The 25,743-nt window shown below is 43.3% G+C and overlaps 1 protein-coding gene across 4 annotated transcripts; it reads left to right on the top strand.

Moving 5' to 3' along the window:
• The first annotated feature begins 209 nt into the window (after positions 1–209).
• On the top strand, positions 210–23,747 carry LOC118362609 (exocyst complex component 3-like protein 4). 4 transcript variants are annotated; one of them, XM_035743088.2, is made up of 17 exons: positions 248–369; positions 5,961–6,120; positions 11,286–11,626; positions 12,110–12,238; positions 12,708–12,917; positions 15,888–16,016; positions 16,219–16,431; positions 16,851–17,478; positions 17,600–17,717; positions 17,879–18,007; positions 18,149–18,249; positions 18,460–18,558; positions 19,908–20,031; positions 20,327–20,449; positions 21,436–21,588; positions 21,822–21,940; positions 22,829–23,747. In XM_035743088.2, the coding sequence occupies exons 3-17, from the start codon at positions 11,302–11,304 to the stop codon at positions 23,049–23,051; spliced, it is 2,823 nt and encodes a 940-aa protein (XP_035598981.1). In that variant the 5' UTR covers positions 248–369; positions 5,961–6,120; positions 11,286–11,301; the 3' UTR covers positions 23,052–23,747. The 4 variants fall into 4 exon arrangements, with proteins under 4 accessions (XP_035598980.1, XP_035598981.1, XP_052342293.1 ...); XM_035743087.2 differs by lacking the exon at positions 5,961–6,120 and having other exon boundaries at positions 210–369; XM_052486333.1 differs by lacking the exons at positions 12,110–12,238; positions 12,708–12,917.
• The last annotated feature ends 1,996 nt before the right edge of the window (positions 23,748–25,743 follow it).

Raw genomic sequence — 25,743 nt, 5'->3', positions numbered from 1 at the left:
GTAATAGAGTCCAGGTGAGTACCATGAAGCGCTGATGCGGGTAATGATGGTGACATGTGTGCGTAATGATGGGCTGCCTGACACCCTCGAGCACCAGAGAGGGGAAGCGGGAGCAGGTGTGACAAAGCCTTGTACTCCCTCCATTTCAAACACACTACTCTATAATCTCATTCATTTGGGGGCTTCACTGCCCAAGTAGTGAAGGGAGCACAGGAATGTCACCCCAGCTTGTCCTCCCAAGACACAGTGCACACCGGATCAACTGTGGAGTCGTGGACGACTAGACTGGGAGAGAAAGACACTGCAAGATTAGTACAGAGGATTTTAGTCAACAATCTGAGCAGCGCTGTTAATTCGAGCATAGAAAAGGTAAACAATTCAATCACATCTAACAATGTTTCTGTGTATATGAATATTCTAAAGGAAACAGTGATTGGTACATGTTTTGCAAGCACTGTACATGCGCCTGGACTGGCTCCCTTTCCACTGTCCCTCCTTTTGGACTTCAGTTACCATACCAGTTAAGGGCTGAGTCCAGCCGTGTCCTGGATTGGCTGATTCCCTGGCATACAAATGACTGCAGAGCTCCACACACACACACAACAGTAGCACAGTATCTCTCAAAGTAAAGCAGAAATGCCTTTCAAATTCTCCACACTGCCCACTCACACCTGTATGCAATTAGGTCTAATTGGTCTTCGGTGTCTTCTATAGGTCCACTACTGTGTGGGAACAGTAGGTGTCAGCCAGGCAAAGACTCATCCTGGACTGGGCTTGGACACCACATTATACAAGTTTATTTTGTATTTTCAAGGGCAAAAATAAATGAAGGATCACTTTTCTAATAGAAATATAGCTATGGCTCTGGCAGCAAATAGCAAAACGGTACGATCAATAGCATGTCAGGGAACTGCTATCTTATACGGGACACCATACTTAACGGTTTCCCAAAGTCGGTCCTGCCATACAGGAAGGGATAATGTTTGCAAATTGTTATATTAGCAGAACACTGTTTCTACAGTATTATATGAAGTATGGTTTATTCTACATGGAACTGTTCCACTTGAAAGTTATCTACATAAGTTCAGCAATTCCACTCTTCTCATATTACTCTGCAGGCTACTGACCGATGACAAATTGTTATAAATTGGTCAGTAGCCTACAGAGTGGTATAAGAAGAGTACCATCTTCCAACTACCTGTAGTTATTGAACTCATGGGTCATGCATTCCACCCTTCCTGCCACCTGACTCCACCTCTCCATAATCTGTAATACGTTACATAGATGGAAGGGACTTCATCACCCACTGGAGACTTGAAGAAAGAACCTCACCCAGAGAGCTGTGCATGTCTGTGTGTGGTTAGATAGACAATTAGAATGCTGTTCTGGTCAGGCAGCTGAAGTTGTACTCTACACACTTATTTTTATTATTTATTTTTATTTTTATTTGCTAGGTAAGTGTAGGCATACTGTCTTTATAAGCACATCAATATGACATTTACAGCATAAAATATTGTAACGTGAGCACACTCAATGTTTACTATATAAATGTATCTACAGTCAAGATGGGCGATGTTTGTGCAATGTCCACATGTAGCTTACTGTTGTAGGGATATTAGATCTAACAATGGACAGACGAGACGAGACAAAACTAGCCAGTTATAGAATATTGTGTTATAGGACAGCTGAGCTGACTCAAGACCGGGCATTCAACTCGCAGGTAAGATGTATTTACATGACATGACGAAACGTTGGAACTAAAGTGAAAGCTACTTTCATAGCAAGGTGTTATGAAACACATCTTGCTATCTTACCATAACTGATTTGACAGAGAAATATTAGGTAGATAAGATAGCTTAGCTTGGGGATAGCTGCAGCTGGCTAACTTTGCTATGGAGAGAATTTGAAGTTTTGAATTTGAGGACTTCTCCCCTCCTGACTGACTTGCCATCTCAAGATGGTCAGCTACTTCAGTTCTATGTGTAAGCTAAAGCCTACACTGACCTTGTGTTTAGCCAAGCTGTCAGCTAGCTAACGTAATGGGAACCAGGTGTGTACAATCAAGACAAAACAAATGGAAAAGAAAACGTAGATCGGTGGCAGCTAGAAAGCCGGTGACGACGACCGCCAAACGCCGCCCGAACAAGGAGAGGCACCAACTTCGGCGGTAGTCGTGACAATGGCACAGAGATTGGAGGAATTAAACAGACACATTTGTTGCAGAATTATTATCTACTGCCTGGGTTTTTAATGAGCAGATAGCTACGAAATGTCCCATAGCTCCACGATATAGACAGCTCTGGGTGTGAGTCGTGTAAGTGTAAATGGTGCGTGTTGGTGGCAGGAAAGTCAGGCGCAGGAGAACGATTCCCTCTCCCTTCTACGTTCTCGAAGCCGCCCATCGATCTGGATGATTAAGTCTATGAGAAATCAATGTCCATGGGCAGCGAGCTCATCTTTGATCACGTCCAATAATCCGTGAAGGAACATGTCGAACAATGCTTCCGGGTTCCAGGCACTCTCAGCTCACAACGTGCAAAAATCCACAGCGTAGTCTGCCACATTTCGGGAGTCTTGACGTAGCTGGAGCAGGTTACGAGCAGCCTCTCTCCCAGACAGAGAATCAAACACCTTCTGAACTTCCTCCACAAACTCCTCCAGACTGAGGCAGACGGCAGACTGTTGCTCCCACACCGCCGTAGCCCGTAGCGGTTCGAGGGGAACGAAGAAGGCTGCAGCTTGAAAATGAGGGAGCACTGGAGAGAAGGTCCCCGGCAGGTTCCGAAATCGGGAATCTCCAGCGTAGCGGTCCGGAGGAGATAAGCTGGGTTCTTGGGATACTGGGGTGGGCTGGGAGATTACGGGTGTGACCTGCTGCCCAGTGGGGAATCCGTGGAATTGCTCCAGCAATGTATCGAACACCTGGTCGTGGCTTTCTGCCAGAGCATGGAGTCCCTCCATAAGACATTGCAGTAACTCTTGTGTTTTCCAATGGTAGCTCCCTGCAGAAAGACAGAATTGTGGAGCTGGTCTGAGTCTGCTGGGTCAGTCATGTCCATTTTGTACTATCAGAACTCAGGATAAGACTCAGATGCAGACAGCTAGAATCACAGATGTTTGTTGACCCAAACAGGGGGCAGGCAAAAGACCGGTCAAAGGCAGGCAGAGGTCCGTAATCCAGGGCAGAGTCAGTAAGGTACAGAACAGCAAGCAGGCTTGGGGTCAGGACAGGCAGAGGTTAGTAAACGCATCAGAGTCAAGCAGGTACAGAATGGCAGACAGGCTCGGGGTCAGGGCAGACAGAATGGTCAGAACCGGGGGAAACTAGGAAACAGAACTTGAGAAAGCAGTGAGATGGGAAAACACGCTGGTAAGACCTGATAAGACAAGCACAAAGACAGGTGAAACAGATCAGGGTGTGACAATTGTTAGACATCGGGGATCCTATGGGGAGGAGTGAGGAATTTGGGGCCGAGGTCAGGTCAGATGAAGTGAGGAAGAACAGATATCACTAGAGTTCTGTCTAGCAACAGAGATGTATTGGCTGTTCAGAGATGCAAGGAGGATGTGCAGCATAAGAGAAAGGGTTAAATACCAGTACTTGTGTGAATATGTTCCTTGTCTGTTCAGCTGCCTGAGCCTTTACGTGAATAAACTTGGTTTGAGCTTTTATAGTTGCCCATCAGCTTTTACCCTGTTATTTAGCACACTCTGTTCTGGGAAGTTTTCTTGACCTCATTCCAGGTTCCTGCCTTCTTCATTGCTTCCTCATTTGTCCTTCTCCATGGCTTCTTTGGCAATGTAGACAGAATGACAGATTGAAAAGCGTTTTACTTATCCTGACAGGTGAATCACACATTTTTCTTTTACAATAAATTACTTCACCAAGTGGTGATCAAAATGAAGTGTAGAACTTTAACTCAGGGAACCTAAAATTGTAACAGGCGATTCAGGTTTCAGTGTCAACAGATGAAAGCATTAATGTCATACAACACTGTAAAGACCTCTGACAGAGAGCACTGACTAAACTATTTATAGCTCTTACACTATGTATACAAAAGTATGTGGACAACCCTTCAAATAGCTGGATTCGGCTATTTCAGCCACACACGTTGCTGACATGTATAAAAACTGTAAATGCTGTTATTGTGGAGTTGAAATGTCTAGGAGCCACAACGGCTCAGCTGCAAAGTGGTAGGCCACACAAGCTCACAGAATGGGACCACCAAGTGCTGACGCATGTAGCGCATAGAAATCGTCTGTCGTCGGTAGCAACACTTACTACTGAGTTCCAAACTGCCTCTGAAAGCAACGTCAGCACAAGAACTGTTCCTTCGGGAGATTCATGAAATAGGTTTCCATGGCCAAGCAGCTGCATACAAGCCTAAGAAAACCATGTGCAATGCCAAGCATCGGCCGGAGTGGTGTAAAGCTCGCCGCCATTGGACTCCGTAGGAATGGAAATGCGTTCTTCGGCGAGACTGAAGAGTAAAGGGCGTTTTCCAGCAGTAGGTTCGACGCCGAACGCCTGAGCTGGACAGGAGGAGGGGGAGCCAAAGCGAAGGCTGGTGTGACACCCATCCTTTCCAACTAAGGTTTCACCAACCTCCTGTGACCTCCAAACCTCTATTCTACCACTGTCTGCAGGAAGTCAACTTCTCTCATCCTCTCTCCCTGCCTCCTCATGAAAATCTCCCACCAGGCTTTTGAATAACTGCTGTGGTACACAGAGGCACTCCTCTGGTAGAGGAGATGGAGTAGTATGTGGAAGATAAGATGTCAGAGGAAGTGTTGTCAGAGCTCTGCATCAGCCATCAAAGCTGCATTGGCATGACACAGCAAGTATAGCCAAATCATCATACTAACTAATCATATGATACCTTGTGGTCATGCCCAAACCCCAAGCCCTTGACCTGTAGTCCAGTAACACATTGGCTCCAAAATGTAATCCAAGGGACATCTGGTCTGTGGGCACACAACTCTCTCACGCATGTAGGTCTATACACAGACACAAACATGAACATAACAATGCTCACATATGCACACACATTCACATACACACACAGCTGAGTGATGACATTGTTTGTCCACGGACACACAGTTATTAATTCCACATCTTGGCCGGAAATATAATGTGTGTGAGTGACTATTATATAAAGCCTATAATAATTTACGATATGAAACTGTTGATATGGAGACTGTTGTCTTCCAAACCATAGAATAGGTTATACACCACCCTATCGGAGAAAATACTATGGCTACACAATACTTTGGCTACAAAAATAGGTGCTATCTAGAACCTATAAGGATTTTTCAGCTGTCCCCATAGAACCCTTTTTGGTTCTAGGTAGAACTAGTTTGGGTTCCATGTAGAAGCCTTTCCACGGAGGCTTCTACATGAAACCCAAAAGGGTTCTACCTGGAACAATTAAGGGTTCTACCTGGAACCAGAAAGGGTTATCCTATGGGGACAGACAAACAACCCTTTTTTTATGTTTATGTGTGTGTTTGTCTTCATGCATTTTGTAATTTTGTGTATTGTATATTTTAAGTGCTTGATGTGTTTATGCAGGGCTCATCTGTAAAAGACACCATAGTCTCAGTATGACTTCACCATCAAAATATGTTAGCAGGTGTTATGGCAGGTGCAATCAATGCAGTAAAAGCCAACCAAGCACAAAATAACCAACCATTCAAAAATAATCCAAAAGTTGTTTTTCTGAGCAGTTGTTTGCTATTTACAGATAGACCTGTAGCGTATCTAGTCTACTGTAGAACTCCACTTTGTGATATCTCAAAACTAAGCCTGTATGAAAGTTCAGTCTGGTTTAAAAGCATCGTCGTTCGATATCGTGTGTAATTGTTTTGCCACGGATTTAGGCCTAGCTTCAACAAATATTAATGGTAATGTAATGATTAACTTTCTAACAATATTTAATCTTTGCTTCTGTCATGCGCAGGTTATCTCGAGCCCGCATTTTTGCTGCGATATTGTTGGTTATACAAGACTTCTGTAGCTACCTGTCACTACTGGTCGAGGTGAACATGAAAGTGAAAGCAGTGAAATCCCCAGATTGTTAGGCCTAGTCACCGCTCCAGACGGTAAAAGGTGTTGCTCAGGTGAGTGAGGCTATATTATTTTGACATTTGAAAGGGTTTATGATTATGAGAAAAATGTATCTGTATGTCTGTAATGCTTACCCCTATAGAAAATAAGAGCAGAGGATTTTGCTGAGGCAGATTGTTTTTACAGACTAGGTTTCATGCAAATTGGGGCATTTGTCATACAATTCAACTCTTTAGCCTCTGCATGCTAAGTATTGCTTCGAAAATGTTGACGAATGTACTATAAGGCTATGCAGAGACATACTTCAATAGATACCAAGCGTCTCTTTCCATTTTTACAGGCACGTTTTAACATGTCACTGCAGCTATCAACAAATAAGCTGTCTCCCTCATGGAAACTTAAGTGGGGAGGATGTTTATTCATCAACAGTGTTGGGGAGTAGTGAACTACTGTACATTTCAACTAGTAATGTAATTACATTTTGCAATAGCTTGGCGGTAGTTGTACTAACTTCAAATCTTGGCAGCGTTTTCAGTAGTATCTTGCTAGTGTACATTTTTGCCATGTAGTGATAACTACTGGAACTACACTACTTTTATTTGCAAAAATAATAATAAAATATGGGTGAAGTAGGCAAGAATGTCCTTTCTTTTTCATCATCAAACTTGCCTAATTCTCACTTGAAACACCTTTTTGTGTGTGCCTAATTCTCACTTTGGTTTTTAATAGGCTTAATTACACATTCTGTTAACATCTGACTCAAGAGTGAACTGTTCTTGCAATTCGTAGTCTATGACATTTCATATTTAGATATGGTCATTTTTCACGAAGTAGTTTGGATGTAGTTAACTACTTTTTCTAAGTAACTTAATTTAAGTAAGCTGTATTTTTCTTAAGGGTAACTTTGGACACTCTTACTGACAGTTGTGGCTGTTTCGCTTGATGTATTGTTGCCCTTTGTGCTCTTGTCTGTACCCAATAATGTTTGTACCATGTTTTGCGCTGCTGCCATGTTGTGTTGCTACCATGCTATGTTTTCATGGCAGATGATTACAAGGGCTGCTTTATATAATTAACATTTCATTATGATTTATTTTTCCATATTTTCTCCTTGTTTCTGTGATCAAAAAAAAAAGCTTGTGGATGGATCCTCCCGAGTGGCGCAGCGGTCTAAGACACTGTATCGCAGTGCACGCTGCGTTGCTGCAGATGCTGGTTCGATACCCGTCTGTGTCGCAGCTGGCCACGACCGGGAAACCAATGAGGCGTCACACAGTTGGCCCAGAGTCGTCCGGTTTAGGGGGGGTTTGGCTGGCCCGGATGTCCTTGTCCCTTCGTGCTATTGCGACTTCTGTGGTGGGCCAAGCGCATGCACGCTGACATGTCGCCAGGTTTACTGTGTTTCCTTCGACACATTGGTGCGGCTGGCTTCCGGGTTAAGCTTGCATTGTGTCAAGAAGCAGTGCTGCTTGGCGGGGTTGTGTTTTGGAGGACGCACGGCTCTCGACCTTCGCCTCTCCTGAGGCCGTACGGGATTTTCAGCGATAGGACAAGACTGGATATGACGAAAATGGGTAAAATTACTAAATTGGGTAATTTTGTATACATTTATTTAAATTTGCATTGGGCCGCTCCTGGGGGGATTCTGGTAAGATGCCGGCAAAATCAACTGAATTCCGGTAGAGTAGACGGAAACGGCCCGATGTACAGTCATTCATTTTGATTCCGGGCCAATTCTGACACCCGATTCCGGGCCGATTCAATCAGTTCTGGGCCCCGGGAAGAGGGCCGCTTCTGGGCCAGTTCGTCATTGCTAGCTGGGAAGAATTTGTTCATAACTGACTTTCCTAGTTAAATAAAGGTTAAATAAAATAAGAAAGCTTTAGTGTAGCTTAACATCTTCCAGTGTGAAGTAATTGGTAGCTTGGTAAACTATATTTTCAGAGTAGCTTCCCCAACACTGCAAATTAATTAGGGGGTACCTTGGTTAAATGACCACACTCGTACCTTAAAAAGTGAACGTAGAAAAGCTGAACATAAATGGAAGGCCTGCGAACTTCAAGTATTCTATGAGATAATGAAGGATCTGATGAGAAATGACAATGTTGCTGTTAAAGATGCAAGAGCGAAAGTTGTTTTCGAGCAATTGGTGGCTTATTTGAGTATGAACAATTTCAGTCAGGTTTCCGCTCACTTCACAATACGGAAACTGCTTTATTGAAAGTCAGTAATGTTAGGTTCTAATTATTAGAGTAAGAACAAGACGGACACTGAAAGCTTAAACCAAGTTTTTTTCTTCCCAAAGGATTGAACAGCTGACTCGACAAAACATGTTTACAATAGTGGTGATATATGTACCCCACTTTGGGTGGAGTCTCCTCCTTCTCGCTAAACATTGCATCTTTATTGCTAGGCAGGAAACTAAGTGATACGGGTAATAAACTTTTCCTTCTCCCTTAACGTGACCTGACCTGACCTCGACCCCCATCGTCACTAATTCATGACTCTCTCCCCTTATCAATGCCTGCCACATATGATCGTTTCCCCTACACTCAGTACATTCCAAGCTTAATTGCACCCACCGTAGACTTTCCCCCTACAGATAACCATTCACGTCTGGTGTAGACCCTCTAAACCTAAGCGCTCAACATTTCAATAGGGTACCTGATAATTAACCCTATCCCAAGTTTAGGAGTTAGAACCCAGAATCCATCAGTAATAACCTTCTGTTGGCTGCCGGTGAATGCTCTATCCTAGTTCTTTTGGATCTCAGTGCCGCCTTTGATACTATCAATCATAACATTCTTGTCTACCGGCTGGAGAGGTGGGTGGGAATCTACGGTATTGCTCTCGATTGGTTCAGTCATATTTCTGTAACTTACATTTCTCAGTGAGCATGGGTGGGTGAGTATCGTCCCCAGCAACTATTCACTATGTTGTCCCTCAGGGGTCAATTCTAAGCCCCATCCTTTTTTCCCTGTACATGTGTCCCCTTGACGACATCATTCGCGATCACAAAATTCAGTTTCACTGCTATGTGGATGACACACAGCTTTATATACCAATCAGATCCAGTGATCAAGCTAGTGTAGCTACCCTTCACAAGTGTCTTGTTGATATCATATGTTGGATGTCTGACAACTTCTTCCAGCTCAATGACAAGAAATCAGGTTGTTTTATTTGTCCCTCACCTTGCTAGAACCCAGACTGAGAATAACCTTGGTCCTTTGTCCACCAATGTAAAGCCTAGGGCCAGAAACCTTTGTCTTCTTTGACCCTAATCTAAATCTCGAGTTGCATGTAAAGAAGATTGTCCAGTCCTGCATTTATCATCTTAGAAATATAGACAAAGTATTTTATTTCAGTCACTGATCAGGACAAAGTTAATCATGATTTTATTTCCTCACTCCTAGCTTACGTTAACTCTTTATATACATTTATTAGTCAGAAATAACTCCGTACAAATATATTTCAAAATGCTGCAGCTTGGCTTTAACAGGCACCAGAAAATGTACCATGTCACACCTATTTTAGCTTCTTTACACTGGCTGTCACGTTCATCGTATAGAGGAGACCAAGGCGCAGCGTGATATGAATACATCTTCTTTTAATAAACAAAGAACACTTAACAAACTATACAAAACAACAAAACTAATGTGAAGCTAATACAACGAGTGCTGACATGCAACTACACATAGACAATAACACACAGATAAACCAAGGAATATGGCTATGTAAATATGGTTCCCAATCGCACATAAGCAGCTGCCTCTGATTGAGAACCAATCCAGGCAACCATAGACATATAAACACCTAGACTAGGGAAAAAACCCTAGACATACAAAAAACCCTAGAAAACACAAAAACCCACATACCACCCTCGTCACACCCTGACCTAACCAAAATAATAAAGAAAACAACGATAACTAAGGTCAGGGCATTACAGTACCCCCACAAAGGTGCGGACTCCCGGGCCGCAAACCTAAACCTATATGGGAGGGTCTGGGTGGGCATCTAACCTTGGTGGCGGCTTAGGTTCTGGACGTCGCCCCCCTTCTTTACACTGAGGGCTGTGGCCCGTCGTGGGAGACCCTGGTCTGTGGCCCGTCGCGGGAGACCCCGGTCTGTGGCCCGTCGCGGGAGACCCCGGTCTGTGGCCCGTCGCGGGAGACCCCGGTCTGTGGCCCGTCGCGGGAGACCCCGGTCTGTGGCCCGTCGCGGGAGGTTTCCGGACTGTGGCCCGTCGCGGGAGGTTTCCGGACTGTGGCCCGTCGCGGGAGGTTTCCGGACTGTGGCCCGTCGCGGGAGGTTTCCGGACTGTGGCCCGTCGCGGGAGGTTTCCGGACTGTGGCCCGTCGCGGGAGGTTTCCGGACTGTGGCCCGTCGCGGGAGGTTTCCGTTCTGTGGCCCGTCGCTGGAGGTTTCCGTTCTGTGGCCCGTCGCTGGAGGTTTCCGTTCTGTGGCCCGTCGCTGGAGGTTTCCGTTCTGTGGCCCGTCGCTGGAGGTTTCCGTTCTGTGGCCCGTCGCTGGAGGTTTCCGTTCTGTGGCCCGTCGCTGGAGGTTTCCGTTCTGTGGCCCGTCGCCGGACGCTCTGGACTGGGGACTGTCGCCGGACGCTCTGGACTGGGTACTGTCGCCGGACGCTCTGGACTGGGTACTGTCGCCGGACGCTCTGGACTGGGTACTAGAGCTGTGCATCGGGGAGGGGGTACTGTCACATACACTCCCTCTCCGGCATTCGAGGTCGTCAGGCTGCTCATTATTACGCACACCTGTCACCTCCATTACGCACATCAGCGCTTCATCAGACTCACCTGGACTCACTCACCTGCCTGATGACCTTCCCTATATATGTCACTCCCTTTGGTTCTTTCCCGAGGCGTTATTGTTTCTGTTCCTGTTCCTCTGTTTGTGGTCCATGTATGTACACTGCTCAGGTTTCTTGTTTTGTTCCATGTTCATTTATTAATTAAATTATTCACTCCCTGTCATTGCTTCCCGACTCCCAGTGTACACGTTATACTGTCCCTGTCCCTCTTACCTTCAAGAGAAAATAGCATGTTGTCTGTAAACAGAAGCTGTTCCTGCTGACTGCTGAGACAGTCACCAAAAGCTACAGGCACTTTTAACAACACATTCCACAGACACGGCCTTACCTGACTCAAGAGATTTATTTTTTAGAGACATTTTTCTTCTTTCCCCTACATTTTTATTTTAGTAACCAGGGACATTCAATGGCAAGCGGTGATCAGATGGCAGAGATTGGGGAACCTGGGGACATGGAGGAGGTCAATGAAGCTCAGGGTCTAGAGGACGGCCCCTCCCTCAAATCCACCATGGAGAGGAATGGGAAGACCCAACCCGACGGCCCGGTGAAGGAGAAGAAACTGGGGATGATAAAGCAATTCAGGGAGAGCATGAAGCGGGTTGGAGAGAGGAGTCCTCTGGCCTCAAACAGCAAAGGGTCAAAGGACAGACCCTATTCAGACCAGGGGGGGGACAGTATTGACCCTGAAGTGACATCTCTGACCCATCAGCTGCCGCCCACTCACTCACCAAGTAAGTTTTACTCGGGTTTATCCCTCTGTCAAATTAAGTGAGTTATGAAATATCCTCTTTCGTCAAGAAATGGCTTCTCAAGGTCATGGGAAGAGGAAGTATCAGGAGACATAGGATGACAGTATAAATTACAGGAAGGACTCTCCTATGCACTGTATTGGGTATTTCTTTTCAGCCTGACATAGGCCAGTCTGAGCAGGGGTTTTTCCTCATTACATTCCTATCTTAATCAGAAAACAGCTCCCAACCAAGCAGGATATACACTAACATATCTAACCTTCGTAAAATAACAAATCTGACAGAAGCTGCTTAACCAGTTGCCAACGTAGTATCTTTTTCTGTTTGTGCGTGTGTGTGACTGTACGACTTTCCGTTTGTTCGCACACACACAAACAGTCAGCACACCCACTATTACACTGAAAAAGTAGTTACATTTCTACCGGTATTCATTGTCAAAGAGATCAGCAACTCTCTCTCTCTCAGGTTTGAGTGCTGGGTCTCCTGTGGCCTCTCCCCTGAAGAGTCCAGGTGAGTTTTTTCAAAGGAAGGAGGGAGAAGAGAGTGCAGAAGATTCACCACCATCGCAGAAAAAACACTCCAGAACACACTCAGGTACACTGCTGTTAACCCAACCGACCAGAACTTGTTCTTGTCAATGGTTGTTTTTAAAGGCTGTTTGCACTAGGTATAGATGCTGTTCAAAGACAAGCACAAATACATATCTTTCACTGAGAGAATTCTAGAGAGCTTTGTTGGGATACCCTTCTGTAATACAGGCGTTCCTAAACCTTTACTGCACTTGACCCCAAATTGACACCAGAAAATACAGAGGACCCCATTTGGGAAAATTATATTCCCCTAGTTAACGCTGTATGTTCATATTTACAACATGTTAGGTCCCGCAGGCTGTTCCAACACATAATAATGACATGAAAGTGCGTTCCAATAGTGTAAGAGGTCCTTAGTTGACACTAAAAGGTTGTATTCGTATATCTATTTGAAGATAAATGTTATTATTTTGTTTGATAAGATTAAGTTTGGGAACCACTGTCAATCTGTTTTCTATATTGGCCATCTATAGACCCATCAACCATTGGGGACTCTCTTCTGAAGAAGGGGGCTTCCATTCGACGGAGTTTGCGACTTGCGGGGAATAAGAAGGACAAGACCCTCAAACAGGAGCCGCTCCAGTCTGTCACTGAGATCACAGTGGAGGAGAAGAGGGAGAAGAAGAAAGAAGAGATCAATGAGTCATACATACTCCCAGAGATACCCCTCATACCACCCTCAGGTAAGGCTCTGTCTGTCTCTCTCTCTTTCAATATCAAAGTCAAAGAGATCACCCAGCTAGAACATTTGGTTACTTGGAAGTTGTGGGAATGTAGGATTTTCCATTGATTCTTCAAAAAAAGCGATACGTTTCCTAACCGGTAAAACATTTTTTTTTTATGTTCTGAGAACGGAAGTGATAATTTTGACTGTTCTTGGAATGTACATTTTTAGGGTGCAGGAAGGTTATTAGAACATTTTACAATGGTTCCCTGAATGTTTTCTTGGGAGGTTTTTATTAACGTTCCGAGAACAGAAATTATAGGTTATTTGAAGGGAATTAAAACGACTATGTAACTTTTTGGGCGACCCAACCAAATTCACATAGAAACGTGAGTTATAGATTTCTCATTGAACGCAAGTCTAAGAAGCGGTAGATCTGTTCTATGTGCACTATTTCTATGCTTCCCTTAAATTTCATTTTTGTCTTTTCCTTTTGGTTTTGTACACCAACTGAAAATTTAAATGCAAGATTTTCTAGGGATTTAGATGGTATAATGTATAATTCTCTACACTATACTTGCTTGTTTTGTCACATTAACTGAAAGTAGGCAAACTATTATACAGTGGGGCAAAAAAGTATTTAGTCAGCCCCCAATTGTGCCATTTCTCCCACTTAAAAAGATGAGAGGCCTGTAATTTTCATCATAGGTACACTTCAACTATGACAGACAAAATGAGAAGAAAAAAAATCCAGAAAATCACATTGTAGGATTTTAATTAATTAATTTGCAAATTATGGTGGAAAATAAGTATTTGGTCAATAACAAAAGTTTCTCAATACTTTGTTATATACCCTTTGTTGGCAATGACAGAGGTCAAACGTTTTCTGTAAGTCTTCACAAGGTTTTCACACACTGTTGCTGGTATTTTGGCCCATTCCTCCATGCATATCTCCTCTAGAGCAGTGATGTTTTGGGGCTGTTGCTGGGCTACACGGACTTTCAACTCCCTCCAAAGATTTTCTATGGGGGTTGAGATCTGGAGACTGGCTAGGCCACTCCAGGACCTTGAAATGCTTCTTAGGAAGCCACTCCTTCGTTGCCCGGGCGGTGTGTTTGGGATCATTGCCATGATGAAAGACCCAGCCACGTTTAATCTTCAATGCCCTTGCTGATGGAAGGTTTTCACTCGAAATCTCATGATACATGGCCCCATTCATTCTTTCCTTTACACGGATCAGTCATCCTGGTCCCTTTGCAGAAAAACAGCCCCAAAGCACAATGTTTCCACCCCCATGCTTCACAGTAGGTATGGTGTTCTTTGGATGCAACTCAGCATTCTTTGTCCTCCAAACACAACTAGTTGAGTTTTTACCAAAAAGTTATATTTTGGTTTCATCTGACCTATGACATTCTCCCAATCTTCTTCTGGATCATCCAAATGCTCTCTAACAAACTTCAGACGGGCCTGGACATGTGTCCCCCTGCTTAAGCCAGTACGTCTGGCACTGCAGGATTTGAGTCAATGGCGGCATAGTGTGTTACTGATGGTAGGCTTTGTTACTTTGGTCCCAGCTCTCTGCAGGTCATTCACTAGGTCCCCCCGTGTGGTTCTGAGATTTTTGCTCTCCGTTCTTGTGATAATTTTGACCCCACAGGGTGAGATCTTGCGTGGAGCCCCAGATCGAGGGAGATTATCAGTGGTCTTGTATGTCTTCCATTTCCTAATAATTGCTCCCACAGTTGATTTCTTCAAACCAAGCTGCTTACCTATTGCAGATTCAGTCTTCCCAGCCTGGTGCAGGTCTACAATTTTGTTTCTGGTGGCTCTTTGGTCTTGGCCATAGTGGAGTTTGGAGTGTGACTGTTTGAGGTTGTGGACAGGTGTCTTTTATACTGATAACAAGTTCAAACAGCTGCCATTAATACAGGTAACGAGTGGAGGACAGAGGAGCCTCTTAAAGAATAAGTTACAGGTCTGTGAGAGCCAGAAATCCTGCTTGTTTGTAGGTGACCACATACTTCTTTTCCACCATAATTTGCAAATAAATTCATTAAAAATCCTACAATGATTTTCTGGATTTTTTTTTCCTTCTCATTTTGTCTGTCATAGTTGAAGTGTACCTATGATGAAAATTACAGGCCTCTCTCATCTTTTTAAGTGGGAGAACTTGCACAATTGGTGGCTGACTAAATACTTTTTTGCCCCACTGTAATTTTTGCCAGAAAATGGCAGTGAAATCTGCATAGTGCACCTTTAAAAATTGTTCTGAGAACATGTTTCAGTAATACTGTTAATAGTACTGCTAGTTTAGTTTGGGTTAACTGTTTTGAACTCCAAGCACAGATGGGACACACAGAAATTCATTTGCTTCGGCATTAATCATGCAAAAACATTTGTTATTTATTGTGGCATGGCGTCAGTGAGATTCTAACCTCTGATCTTCTGTCTTCTATCCAAGGAATTAGTCCACTGCGCCACCAGGATGGAGCTAGCGTGTCATTTTTTAAACTCATATAAAACTGTTCATTTTACTCTATTCAAACAGACCCCATTTCAAAGGAAACAAGCACTCATTAAGATCAGGTGTGGCCAATTAGTGGAACACTTAAACACACTTAACAAGAGAGGATAGAGAGAGTTTTGTTGAAGCTGAGAGTGGAATGTATATGTTTTTAAGTAGCGTTCTTTCCATTAGTGTTTTCTTGTGGTTTTATGGAAAGTTTTGTTAATGTTCTGAGAACATGATTTTAAGTAGAACCATGTAGGAACCTGTAGGAAACGTTATGCTGAAATTCCCACCTAAGAAACATATGGTTTTCAGAACGTTATGTGCTACCTGGCTATCCTGCACCCTTCCCAGATCATTGTGGGTAGGTTGTATGTAAAATAACCATAGGACAACCATGCTCTCACCAAACTCTAAGAAACATATGATTCTCCTGGCATTAGATGCTAGCTGGGCAGCAACTCTCTCTCTCTCACTCAGGTTTGAGTGCTGGGTCTCCTGTGGGCTCTCCCCTGAAGAGTCCGGTTGGGTTCTTCCAAATAAAGGAGGGAGGAGAGATTGCAGAAGATTCACCATCATCCCAGAAAAAACACTCCAGAACACACTCAGGTACACCACTGTTTACCCAACCAACCATAACTTGTTTTTGTCAATGGATGTTTTTAGAGGCTGTTTGCAGTAGGCATAAATGCTGTTCAAAGATGAGCACAAATACATATTTTTGACTGACAGAATTCTAGAGAGCTCCGTTGTGATATCCTGAGGCTTTTTAAGGTCTTCATAATCTGATCTCTGTATTGGCCATCTATAGACCCATCAACCATTGGGGATTCTCTTCTGAAGAAGGGGGCTTCCATTCGACGGAGTTTTCGACTTGCGGGGAATAAAAAGGACAGGACCGTCAAACAGGAGCAGCTCCAGTCTGTCACTGAGATCACAGTGGAGGAGAAGAGAGCGGGGGAGGAGAGCGTAGAGATCAAAGAGTCATACATACTCCCAGAGATACCCCTCACACCCCTCTCAGGTGAGGCTCACCCCCCCCCCTCTCACTCCCCCTCTTTCTCACTCACACTCTCTTTCTCTCTGTTTGATTTGTCTCGTCCATCTTTCTTTGTTTTAGCAACAGAGATCACGAGAGATCTTATCTGTGATGTAAATCACTACGCTTGTGTGTGCAGTATGTGTGTATTAGGTAAAACAGCCTGAACTTTCCGGAGACACCTGAAACCCCACCTCTTTAAGGAATACCTAGGATAGGATAAGTAATCCTTCTCACCCCCCTTTAAGATTTAGATGCACTATTGTAAAGTGACTGTAAGTCGCTCTGGATAAGAGCGTCTGCTAAATGACTTAAATGTAAATGTAAATGAACTTCCACAGACGGATAACAAAGTCGTCTCTCTATGCACTAAGGCCTTCACTCTGTCTGCTCTTGATTTCCAGTGATGCAGATCAACGAGCTGATTAAGACTGAGGTGCTGGAGGAGGCCCACCTGAACCTCCTCTCCCTACGCCAGGAGTTCCAGCGGGAGAGGGATGAGTGCACGGAGGAGGCCTCCCCCATGGAGCTGGCAAAGAAGGAGAAGGACCTGAGCATCCTTTACAGAGCCATGCAGGAAAAGGTGAAGGAGATAGTGCGCAACTCCAACAGCCTTCCCTCCCTCAACAAGGAGCTCCTGATGCATGTGGCCCGCGTCATCCAGGAGGAGGAGAAGAGGGAGGCAGAGCCTGGGGGCGTGGTTGGGCCAGGGGACTGGCGGGGTGCCTGGAGGGAGGCTGTGAGCGAGGGGGTCGAGGCAACGTTGAAGAGAGTTCCTCTGGACAGGCCCGAGCAGAATGCCTCCTGGCTGGCTATCCACCTGGGTCTGCTGGGCAAGGCCATCTTAAAAGACTTGGAGAAGGTGAAGAGAGAGCTGCAGGGCTCTTACCCACCCAGCTTCAACGTGTTCAGCACCTACATGAGATGTTACCATGGTGCTGTCAGCCAGCACCTGAACACGCTTCAGCAGCAGGTGACAGATCTGAAGGACTACTACGCCCTGCTGGACTGGATCATCAATCGCTATGAGAGGTGAGGAAGACTAAAAGTCATTGTCTTGACTAAGAATTACAGTGTATATACACAAAATGTTTTCTAAGACTCAAAATGGTGAGTATTATTGTATCTGAGAGACACCATCCCTGTTGAACAGTGAGAATATAATGAGCAGTCCTTCATTGAGACCAGAGATGGAGGCTGAGAAAACAGGCCTCTCACTGGAGGAGGGCTTCCTGGACCAGCTCAAGGGGAAGTACTGCATGCGGGCTAAGGTAAGGGATCGAACACTCCTAAGAGACAGATGGAAAGATGTTTAGGAGGAATTTAGATTGAAAGCAGGTGCACTAGAAGAGTTTACAAAACTTTTTGTTATTTTTTTGCTCATCAGTCCTTTAGCCTTTTATTATTCTTTTGCTTTCCATGTCTTTTCCAGGAGGACATGCGAGCTTCGCTGGATAAAATATTAGAGCTTGAAAATGAGGACATTTGGATAAAGAAACAGGCACCAGAGACCGATGATGAACACTTCTTGAACTCTGACATACACATGGATATTTGGACGGTATTGTTTTGTCATGATTTCACATGTTGCAATACTGTCATATCTCCATTAGAGGGCAACATTGCCTACTTAGTTACATTTTGATTGTAGTGACAGGCTACAACTTTGTAAGAGTTGAAACTGATGTTGCTTTCTTTGTAGAATGTTAAGAGCAATGCTGTTAACTCCAAGAGGATTGATGTGAACCTGGAAATGAGAGTAGTCTGTTCCTGCCTAGAAGAGTTACAGCAGTTTCCCAAACGGTATGCTCTGCAACAGACCTGCAACAGCATTTCGCTACACTCGCAATAACATCTGCTAATCATGTGTATGTGACCAATAAAATTTGATTTGAGTCTGCTTTTTCTATCTCTATCCTAACCATTATTCACTGGAAAAACAAAACCGGGCCTTCTCATTTGCTTGTTAATAACCCCATGTCTTATATATGTTTTATCTCACCATCTCCATAGATTTGAGACTAAATTAAGGTACTGCTGTAACAGTGTGGAAAACCCTTCACTTTGGGCTGACTATCAGATAACCTACATCAACAGCTTTACAGCTCTTATGTAAGTCTGACTCCTCTTCACTACATCTGGTAAACAACACTACCCCTGAATGTGGAAGAGACATTTCAGTTGAATACATTCAGTTGGACAAATGACTAGGTTTCCGCCACCCACAATGTAGACTAGAATGTCCTAGACAACAGTTGCTAGGCAGTCAGTTCAGCTTGCCAGACACTTTGGGGTACATTCACCAAAGGAAGGTGTGAATAAACGAAACATTTGACTGCTGCCTAAAAGGTTGACCTAAGAACAGAATTCTTGGATCAGAAGAACAGTGTCAGTATTAAACTAATTGTTACGATCTCAGTGATTTGATGCACATTTTTTTGTTTGCAACCATATTTTAGTGGTATGTCATGCATTTAGGTACAAGTTTAACTTCACTATGTCTGATTATTTGAAGTTGCCACTTATGCAACAGAAGTGTGATGGAAAACTGGGACGATTTGAACAACTATAAGAGAGCAGTTATTTCATGTGCATTTTCTGTGGAACCAAAATATGGTAATTTAGCCTGCCTGCAAGATGCTGTTCAAGATAAACATAAAAAATACACAAGTCATGTTGAATTATGGATAAATATGTACAGTCTTACAATCTTATCTTACAAACCAACTCAAACATACTCAAACACACTAACATGCAGGCTCAGTGGCACACTATATCATATTATTGTACAAGTGAAAGTGTATTGAAGAGCAAAGCTGTTTCCAGGTATTTCTGAAGTATATCACTGCCAGTCTAAAGAGAGCAACACCACGTGGTTTCGGGGAAACGAAGCTGCAAAAAATAACTGCCTAGGGGTTTAAGCTGTAGAAAGAGAAAGACCTCTCTCCATGCTCAAAGAGCTGGTAATGCCACTGAATCAATCCACAGCATGCCTATGTCAGTCAAAAAAGAGGAACATAGTATTAGAAATGGGCAGAAAAAGTCAGAATTCTCTCCTGCAGATTTAGTTATTCATGTTCAAGGAGACAGGACACTCAGATGGCCAGATATAACTTTATACTGTTTAGCCATATTTTCTACTATTGGCATAATGTTTGTTTGGATAATCTCATCACGCAGCTCTATCAAGACAGCATAGCCCTTCTTCCCCAGATTACCAAATCCATCTGTCACAAATGTTTCCAAACAGACTCTGAAACCCCCCCCCCCAGTTTCACAAGAAACATCACATAGTTACACAAACAAAACATAATTCTGACAACCCCTGTTGAAACCCTCATGCCATTCCCCCTCCACCCCTCCCCCCTTCCCCGACGTAGTGTTCTGATGAATTGAACATAGGTGTGTATGAATGACAACCTGACCTGACCTCTTTCATTTCCCTCTTTCTCTTCCTCTAGGGAGCATATGGAGGGCTACAGGGAGAGCTGCCCAACACAGGTGGACCATCTCAGCAGAGAGGTGGATGGCCTGGTCCATAGACTGGTCCAGAGCCTGGAGGACCAGTTTAAAAATGATGTCAGGGTAGGTTAGGGAGGGAATTTTGATTGACCTTTGACCTTGTCCTCATTCTACAAATGCCCTGATAGCCTGAGTTGATCAGAGTGTGTTGAGGTGATTGATCTGTCTTTGCTACTTGTCTCGGGTGACCTGGAAGTTACTTAGTTTGGTAGCCTACTGATTTCCTCCTTGCACATGTTTTTGTAAAGGCTTTTAAACTAAGCTCTCAATTGCTCCTGCTGTCAATGTTATAGATGGGTGATCAAACAAACAAAAAAATGAGTGAGGGAATGGGTGGGTTAATATGCGTTTCTTCCAGCCCTACCTCAGGAGAATGATGACGAGGAAGTGGCTCTCCACAGATGAGGACTTCCAACAGCTGTATAGAAGGACAGAGAAGCTGACCCATCGCTGTTCACAAATGAGACCTCCATATGTACAGGTAAGGAATCGGGAAGTGCTGTTCATATTGTTTTAAATGAAGCATATAACACTCAATTAAGCAAATACTCAGAATTTTACTTGGTGATATGGTGCTGCTAGTGATAAACAACATTTAGAGACAGAATACAGACACCGGAGTTTAAACAAAGTTTACATACATTATATAATACAACTAGGTAGAGTGAGCATAGAGCTATAAAATAATTAGCAGTTTTTTCAGCTGCCGTAAGTAGTACATCCGCTGGTGTTCCTTCTTGGTGACCATTGTGATGTCCTTCCACTTGCGGGAGTTCAGGAATTCAGTGATCCAATGACAGATGGAGCTGGACACATTCAGCTGGGAGAGTTTGTCTTGTAGCAGTTCTGAGATGATGGTATTGAATGCAGAACTGATGATGGTATTGAAGTCCACAAACAGTATCCTTGCATATGTCTTTGGGTTCTCCAGATGTTTGAGGATGTAGTGTAGGCCCATGTTGACAGCATCATCCACAGACCAGTTAGCTCTGTAGGCAAACTGCAGTGCGTCGAGGAAAGCATCATTGATGTTTGTGAGATGGAACCGTACCAGACACTCGTTGGTTTTCATGATGACCAAGGTGAGTGCTACAGGTCTGTAGTCATTCAGACAGGAACAGTGCATTGCTCTAGTGACTGTTTGAATATGTCCGTGAAAACGGGAGAGCTGGTCAGCGCAGTGCTTAAGTATGGCTGGAGAGACCCTGCTATTCTCTTTCCTAAAGAGTCTGTTGCTGGAAGGTGACCATGCATAGAATGGAAAATGGATTAAAGTAGCTTCTTGAGTTGATGTGGAAATGTCGGTGAACTGTCGGTGAAAGCAGTAAAAGGGAGAGGAGGATGGATGTCACTTGGGTTGATTAGGATGATGTCAGTCATGTGAAAGAGAATGTAAACCGTGAAAACAGCAGACTTTCATTTCTCTTTTTAATTATTTTCTCTTGCCCCTGTGTTCCTCTGCATCAGACCTTTTTGAGCTGCTTGCACTACTACGTGGTGAAAGAGTATGTCTCCCAGCTGATGAAAAACAACTACTCCTGTAAGAACAGGAAGCATGACAAAGCCGCCACCAAGATGAGGGCGCAGTGGGATAAACTCAAGGATCTTTTTGAGGAAATGGTAGCTAACACTTCTTCAATTTACATTCACACACATTCCACTTTTCATGTTCATTCAACATTGTTTAAAATGTAGAATACTACAGTACATAGATTTGTTTCATCGTTATGTCTTTTGTGTTTTGAGGAATGTTACTTTGTATATTCAGAAAGGACCCTCAGTGCTGTCATAAACAAATTACGTGTTATAACCATTCAAGACTACAAGACACGCATTCTTTCCTCTTCTATAAGACAACCCATGACTGGCTCCACCCAGTAGGAGACCACCTGAGTAACATCATTGGGGAAACAAACAAGAGGGACATAAAGAAGCACCTGAAACTTTTAGTTGCTGACTACCCAGACATCAGGTAATACCATGCATCTTCCTGTGGTCATCTTGTATCTGTTGATTTTGGTAATCAACAGAGTATACCGGTGTAATATGCACAGTATAAATGACAGAAAAAGAGCAAGTTAAAAAAAACATAATGAATTCTACTCTGACTCTGTTATGACTCTTGTCATGGCCCTGTTGCTGTGAAGAGAGAACAGCAGTGGAAGATAAAGTAGGCCAGTGGTTAGCAGTGTTCATCAGACAGGGGAAGCATGTTGACAGTAGCAGATTGAGATGGAGCAGAAAGCATTGTTGATTCCTGAGAGCAGTAAATGCATGATGTACATAGGAGGGGCAAGACCCGCCTGAGCCTGGTGAGTGATACTTACCCTCAGATTACACAGACCCACAAAGATTTAGAAAACAGATCAAATTTTGAACAACTCCCATATCCATTGGGTGAAATTCCACAATGTGCCATAACAGCAGCAAGATTTGTGACAAGTTGCAACAAGAAAAGGGCAACCAGTGAAGCATTGTAAATACAACCCATATATGTTTATTTTCCCTATTTGTAACACTGTCCATAATGACATTTGGAAAGTCTTTATTGCTTTGAAACATTTGTGAGTGTAATGTTTACTGTTCATTTTTTGTTTATTTCACTTTTGTTTATTATCTATTTCACTTGATTTGGCAATGTTTCCCCATGTGAAAAAAGCCCATTGAATTGACTACAAAGCAGGGTTGACAGTGGGGGGGTGTTCCCCGATGAGGCATGACCCCTTGTATGTTGTGCTGTACTATCCCAGAACATTGTCCTGTTCTGGGTTTTTGTTAACCTCTCTGACATGTCATTTGTTGTTTTGAACTTTAGTAAACTACATATCAAGATTCACTTAATTTTTTGTCTTTTTGTCAGTAAGAAGCACCTGTCGGCTGTGCTGTACTTCAGGGGCTTGATGCGGGGCAGGGAGAGACAGGTGATCCTGCAGCGTCTCACTGAGCTGAAGAGGGAACTGGGAACCGCAGGGAACATTGGAGATAATAGAAGAGCCCTCTTCAGTGATATGCAGGTCACTGTCACCAATACAGACTGTCTGGCTGACATTCCGTTATTCTGCTTCCTCCTCCCAGACAGCTAATAAACGGACCTAGATACAGGAGCCTACGACAGAGATGATAACCTAACCAAACTGTCTGAGAAAAATAACATACTGTATCACAAGTAGGAGCACCTCACACAAATCAAACTGAGAATAATGATTAATGTAATCAAAGGGATGCTTTAAGACACCTCGTTTGTTTCCTATCATGCATGTATTGTTACTACAGCCCACTGTCGCAAAAAGAAGCTTAGGACACAAATAATAATGGGGCTGATTTGCTAAATGAAAGAACAGCTTTAATGTAGCAGATTGTGGGCTTCCCTCAATGTAATTGTCTGCACTTCCAATCCCCCACATCTTTATTTGTAAATATGTCTATTAAAATATATATATATATTTTCCTTGATTATTTTCCCCTAACCCTACCATCCCTCCCCTAATTGGCATAAACTAATGGACAACAACACTTAGGCTTCTACTTCCAGCTTATACATGCTATATACATTTTATGGACACAGTATATTTTACAATAGTTGTCTTTTTGTTTTTAGTCCCATCCTTCAGCTCCACTCAACCCTTCCCATCGATCTCTGAACACTATCCAGTTTTGCCATATATTGAACACCATTTCATTTACCATATTTTTGAACTGTGCTGTGATGTTTCACAAAACTTCTGAACCTTTCTATTCTCATAGATTCTACATATTGTAAATAAATAAATACTCATTTGTCTAAGAGTATTATTATAGTATTGATCGATTGACTATGACTTTTTGAATCACCCAGCAGTGCTATTTGCAGAGGGGGACATAACTTGGTCGGAGATCTCGGGGCCCTCCCATTTTGGGGGACATCTAAAGCACATTTCCTGCATTTCTACACAATCTAATATGACCCATGGCACTTCTAGCCATCTCTCTTTAGAACAACAAAAAGTAAGCAAAAATGCCCACAGTCATCAAGCTAGATGAGAGATTATTAAATATGCTTAAGTGATTGATAAGACTGAACTAGATCCATGATAATTCAATAATCAATGTTGTGTTGCACCTTTTAACCAATAGCCTAACAAATAAACAACGTTTAAAACGTTTGATTTTCTTTAAGACATCCTCTATATAAAATTTCAGGCAGACCACCCAGCCGACCCAAGCTGCCCACATGCCCGACCCCCACCAGTCTATTCAATAACTCAACTCTCCCCAACACAACATTCTTCCGACCTTTTTTTTGTCTCAAGGAAAAGCTTTGGAAAACAAAAGTTGAATGAAAACACACATACACCTACACATAACAGTATATCCTCCATATAATTCATATCATAGGCCTAATAGTTCTGTAGAGCTCTTTTTACTTGCACACAATATAGCTGGGTCACCCTGTCCTGCCCCAAGGGATCCAATCAAATTGTCGGAAGTTTACATACACCTCAGCCAAATACATTTAAACTCAGGTTTTCACAATAACTGACATTTAATCCTAGCAAAAATGTCCTGTCTTAGGTCAGTTAGGATCACCACTTTATTTTAAGAATGTGAAATGTTAGAATAATAGTAGAGTGATTTTATTTATTTCATCACATTCCCAGTGGGTTAGAAGTTTACATACACTTATTAGTATTTGGTAGCATTGCCTTTAAATTGTTTAACTGGGGTCAAACATTTTGGGTAGCCTTCCACATGCTTCCCACAATACGTTTGGTGAATTTTGGCCCATTCCTCCTGTAATTGAGTCAGGTTTGTAGGCCTCCTTGCTCGCACATGCTTTTTCAGGCTTTGTGGTGGCCACTCCAATACCTTGACTTTGTTGTCCTTAAGCAATTTTTCCACAACTTTGGAAGTATGCTCGGGGTCATTGTCCATTTGGAAGACCCATTTGCGACCAAGCATTAACTTTCTGACTGATGTCTTGAGATGTTGCTTCAATATATACACATAATTTCCCTTCCTCACGATGCCATCTATTCTGTGAAGTGCACCAGTCCCTCCTGCAGAAAAGCACCCCCACAACATGATGCTGCCACCCCAATGCTTCACGGTTGGAATGGTGTTCTTCGGCTTGCAAGCCTCCCACCTTTTTCCTCCAAACAGAATGATGGTCATTATGGCCAAACAGTTCTATTTTAGTTTCATCAGACCAGAGGAAATTTCTCCAAAAAGTACGATCTTTGTCCCCATGTGCAGTTGCAAACCATAGTTTGCCTTTTTTATGATGGTTTTGGAGCAGTGGCTTCTTCCTTGCTGAGCGGCCTTTCAAGTTATGTCGATATAGGACTCGTTTTCCTGTGGATATAGATACTTTTGTACCTGTTTCTTCCAGCATCTTCACAAGGTCATTTGCTGTTCTGGGATCGATTTCCACTTTTCGCACCAAAGTACGTTCATCTCTAGGAGACAGAACACATCTCCTTCCTGAGCGGTATGGTGTTTATACTTGCATACTATTGTTTGTACAGATGAAAGTGGTACCTTCAGGCGTTTGGAAATTGCTCCCAAGGATGAACTAGACTTGTGGAGGTCTTGGCTGATTTTTTTTTTCTGATTTTCTCATGATGTCAAGCAAAGAGGCACTGAGTTTGAAGGTTGGCCTTGAAATACATCCACAGGTACACCTCCAATAGGCTAATTGACATGATTTGAGTCAATCAGAAGCTTCTAAAGCCATGCCATCATTTTCTGGAATTTTCCAAGCTGTTTAAAGGCACAGTCAACTTAGTGTACGTAAAC

This window comes from Oncorhynchus keta, chromosome 29, assembly GCF_023373465.1.
Source record: "Oncorhynchus keta strain PuntledgeMale-10-30-2019 chromosome 29, Oket_V2, whole genome shotgun sequence".
Classification (NCBI taxonomy): Eukaryota; Metazoa; Chordata; class Actinopteri; order Salmoniformes; family Salmonidae; genus Oncorhynchus; species Oncorhynchus keta.
This window is presented reverse-complemented; position numbering and strand designations above follow the sequence as displayed.

Excerpts from the sequence above, each read along its gene's own strand:
- LOC118362609 (XM_035743087.2), top strand. The coding sequence starts at position 11,302 with ATGGCAAGCGGTGATCAGATGGCAGAGATTGGGGAACCTGGGGACATG. Across the intron at positions 11,627-12,109 it reads GCCGCCCACTCACTCACCAA|GTTTGAGTGCTGGGTCTCCT; the intron begins GTAAGTTTTACT and ends TCTCTCTCTCAG. Across the intron at positions 17,718-17,878 it reads AGTACTGCATGCGGGCTAAG|GAGGACATGCGAGCTTCGCT; the intron begins GTAAGGGATCGA and ends TGTCTTTTCCAG.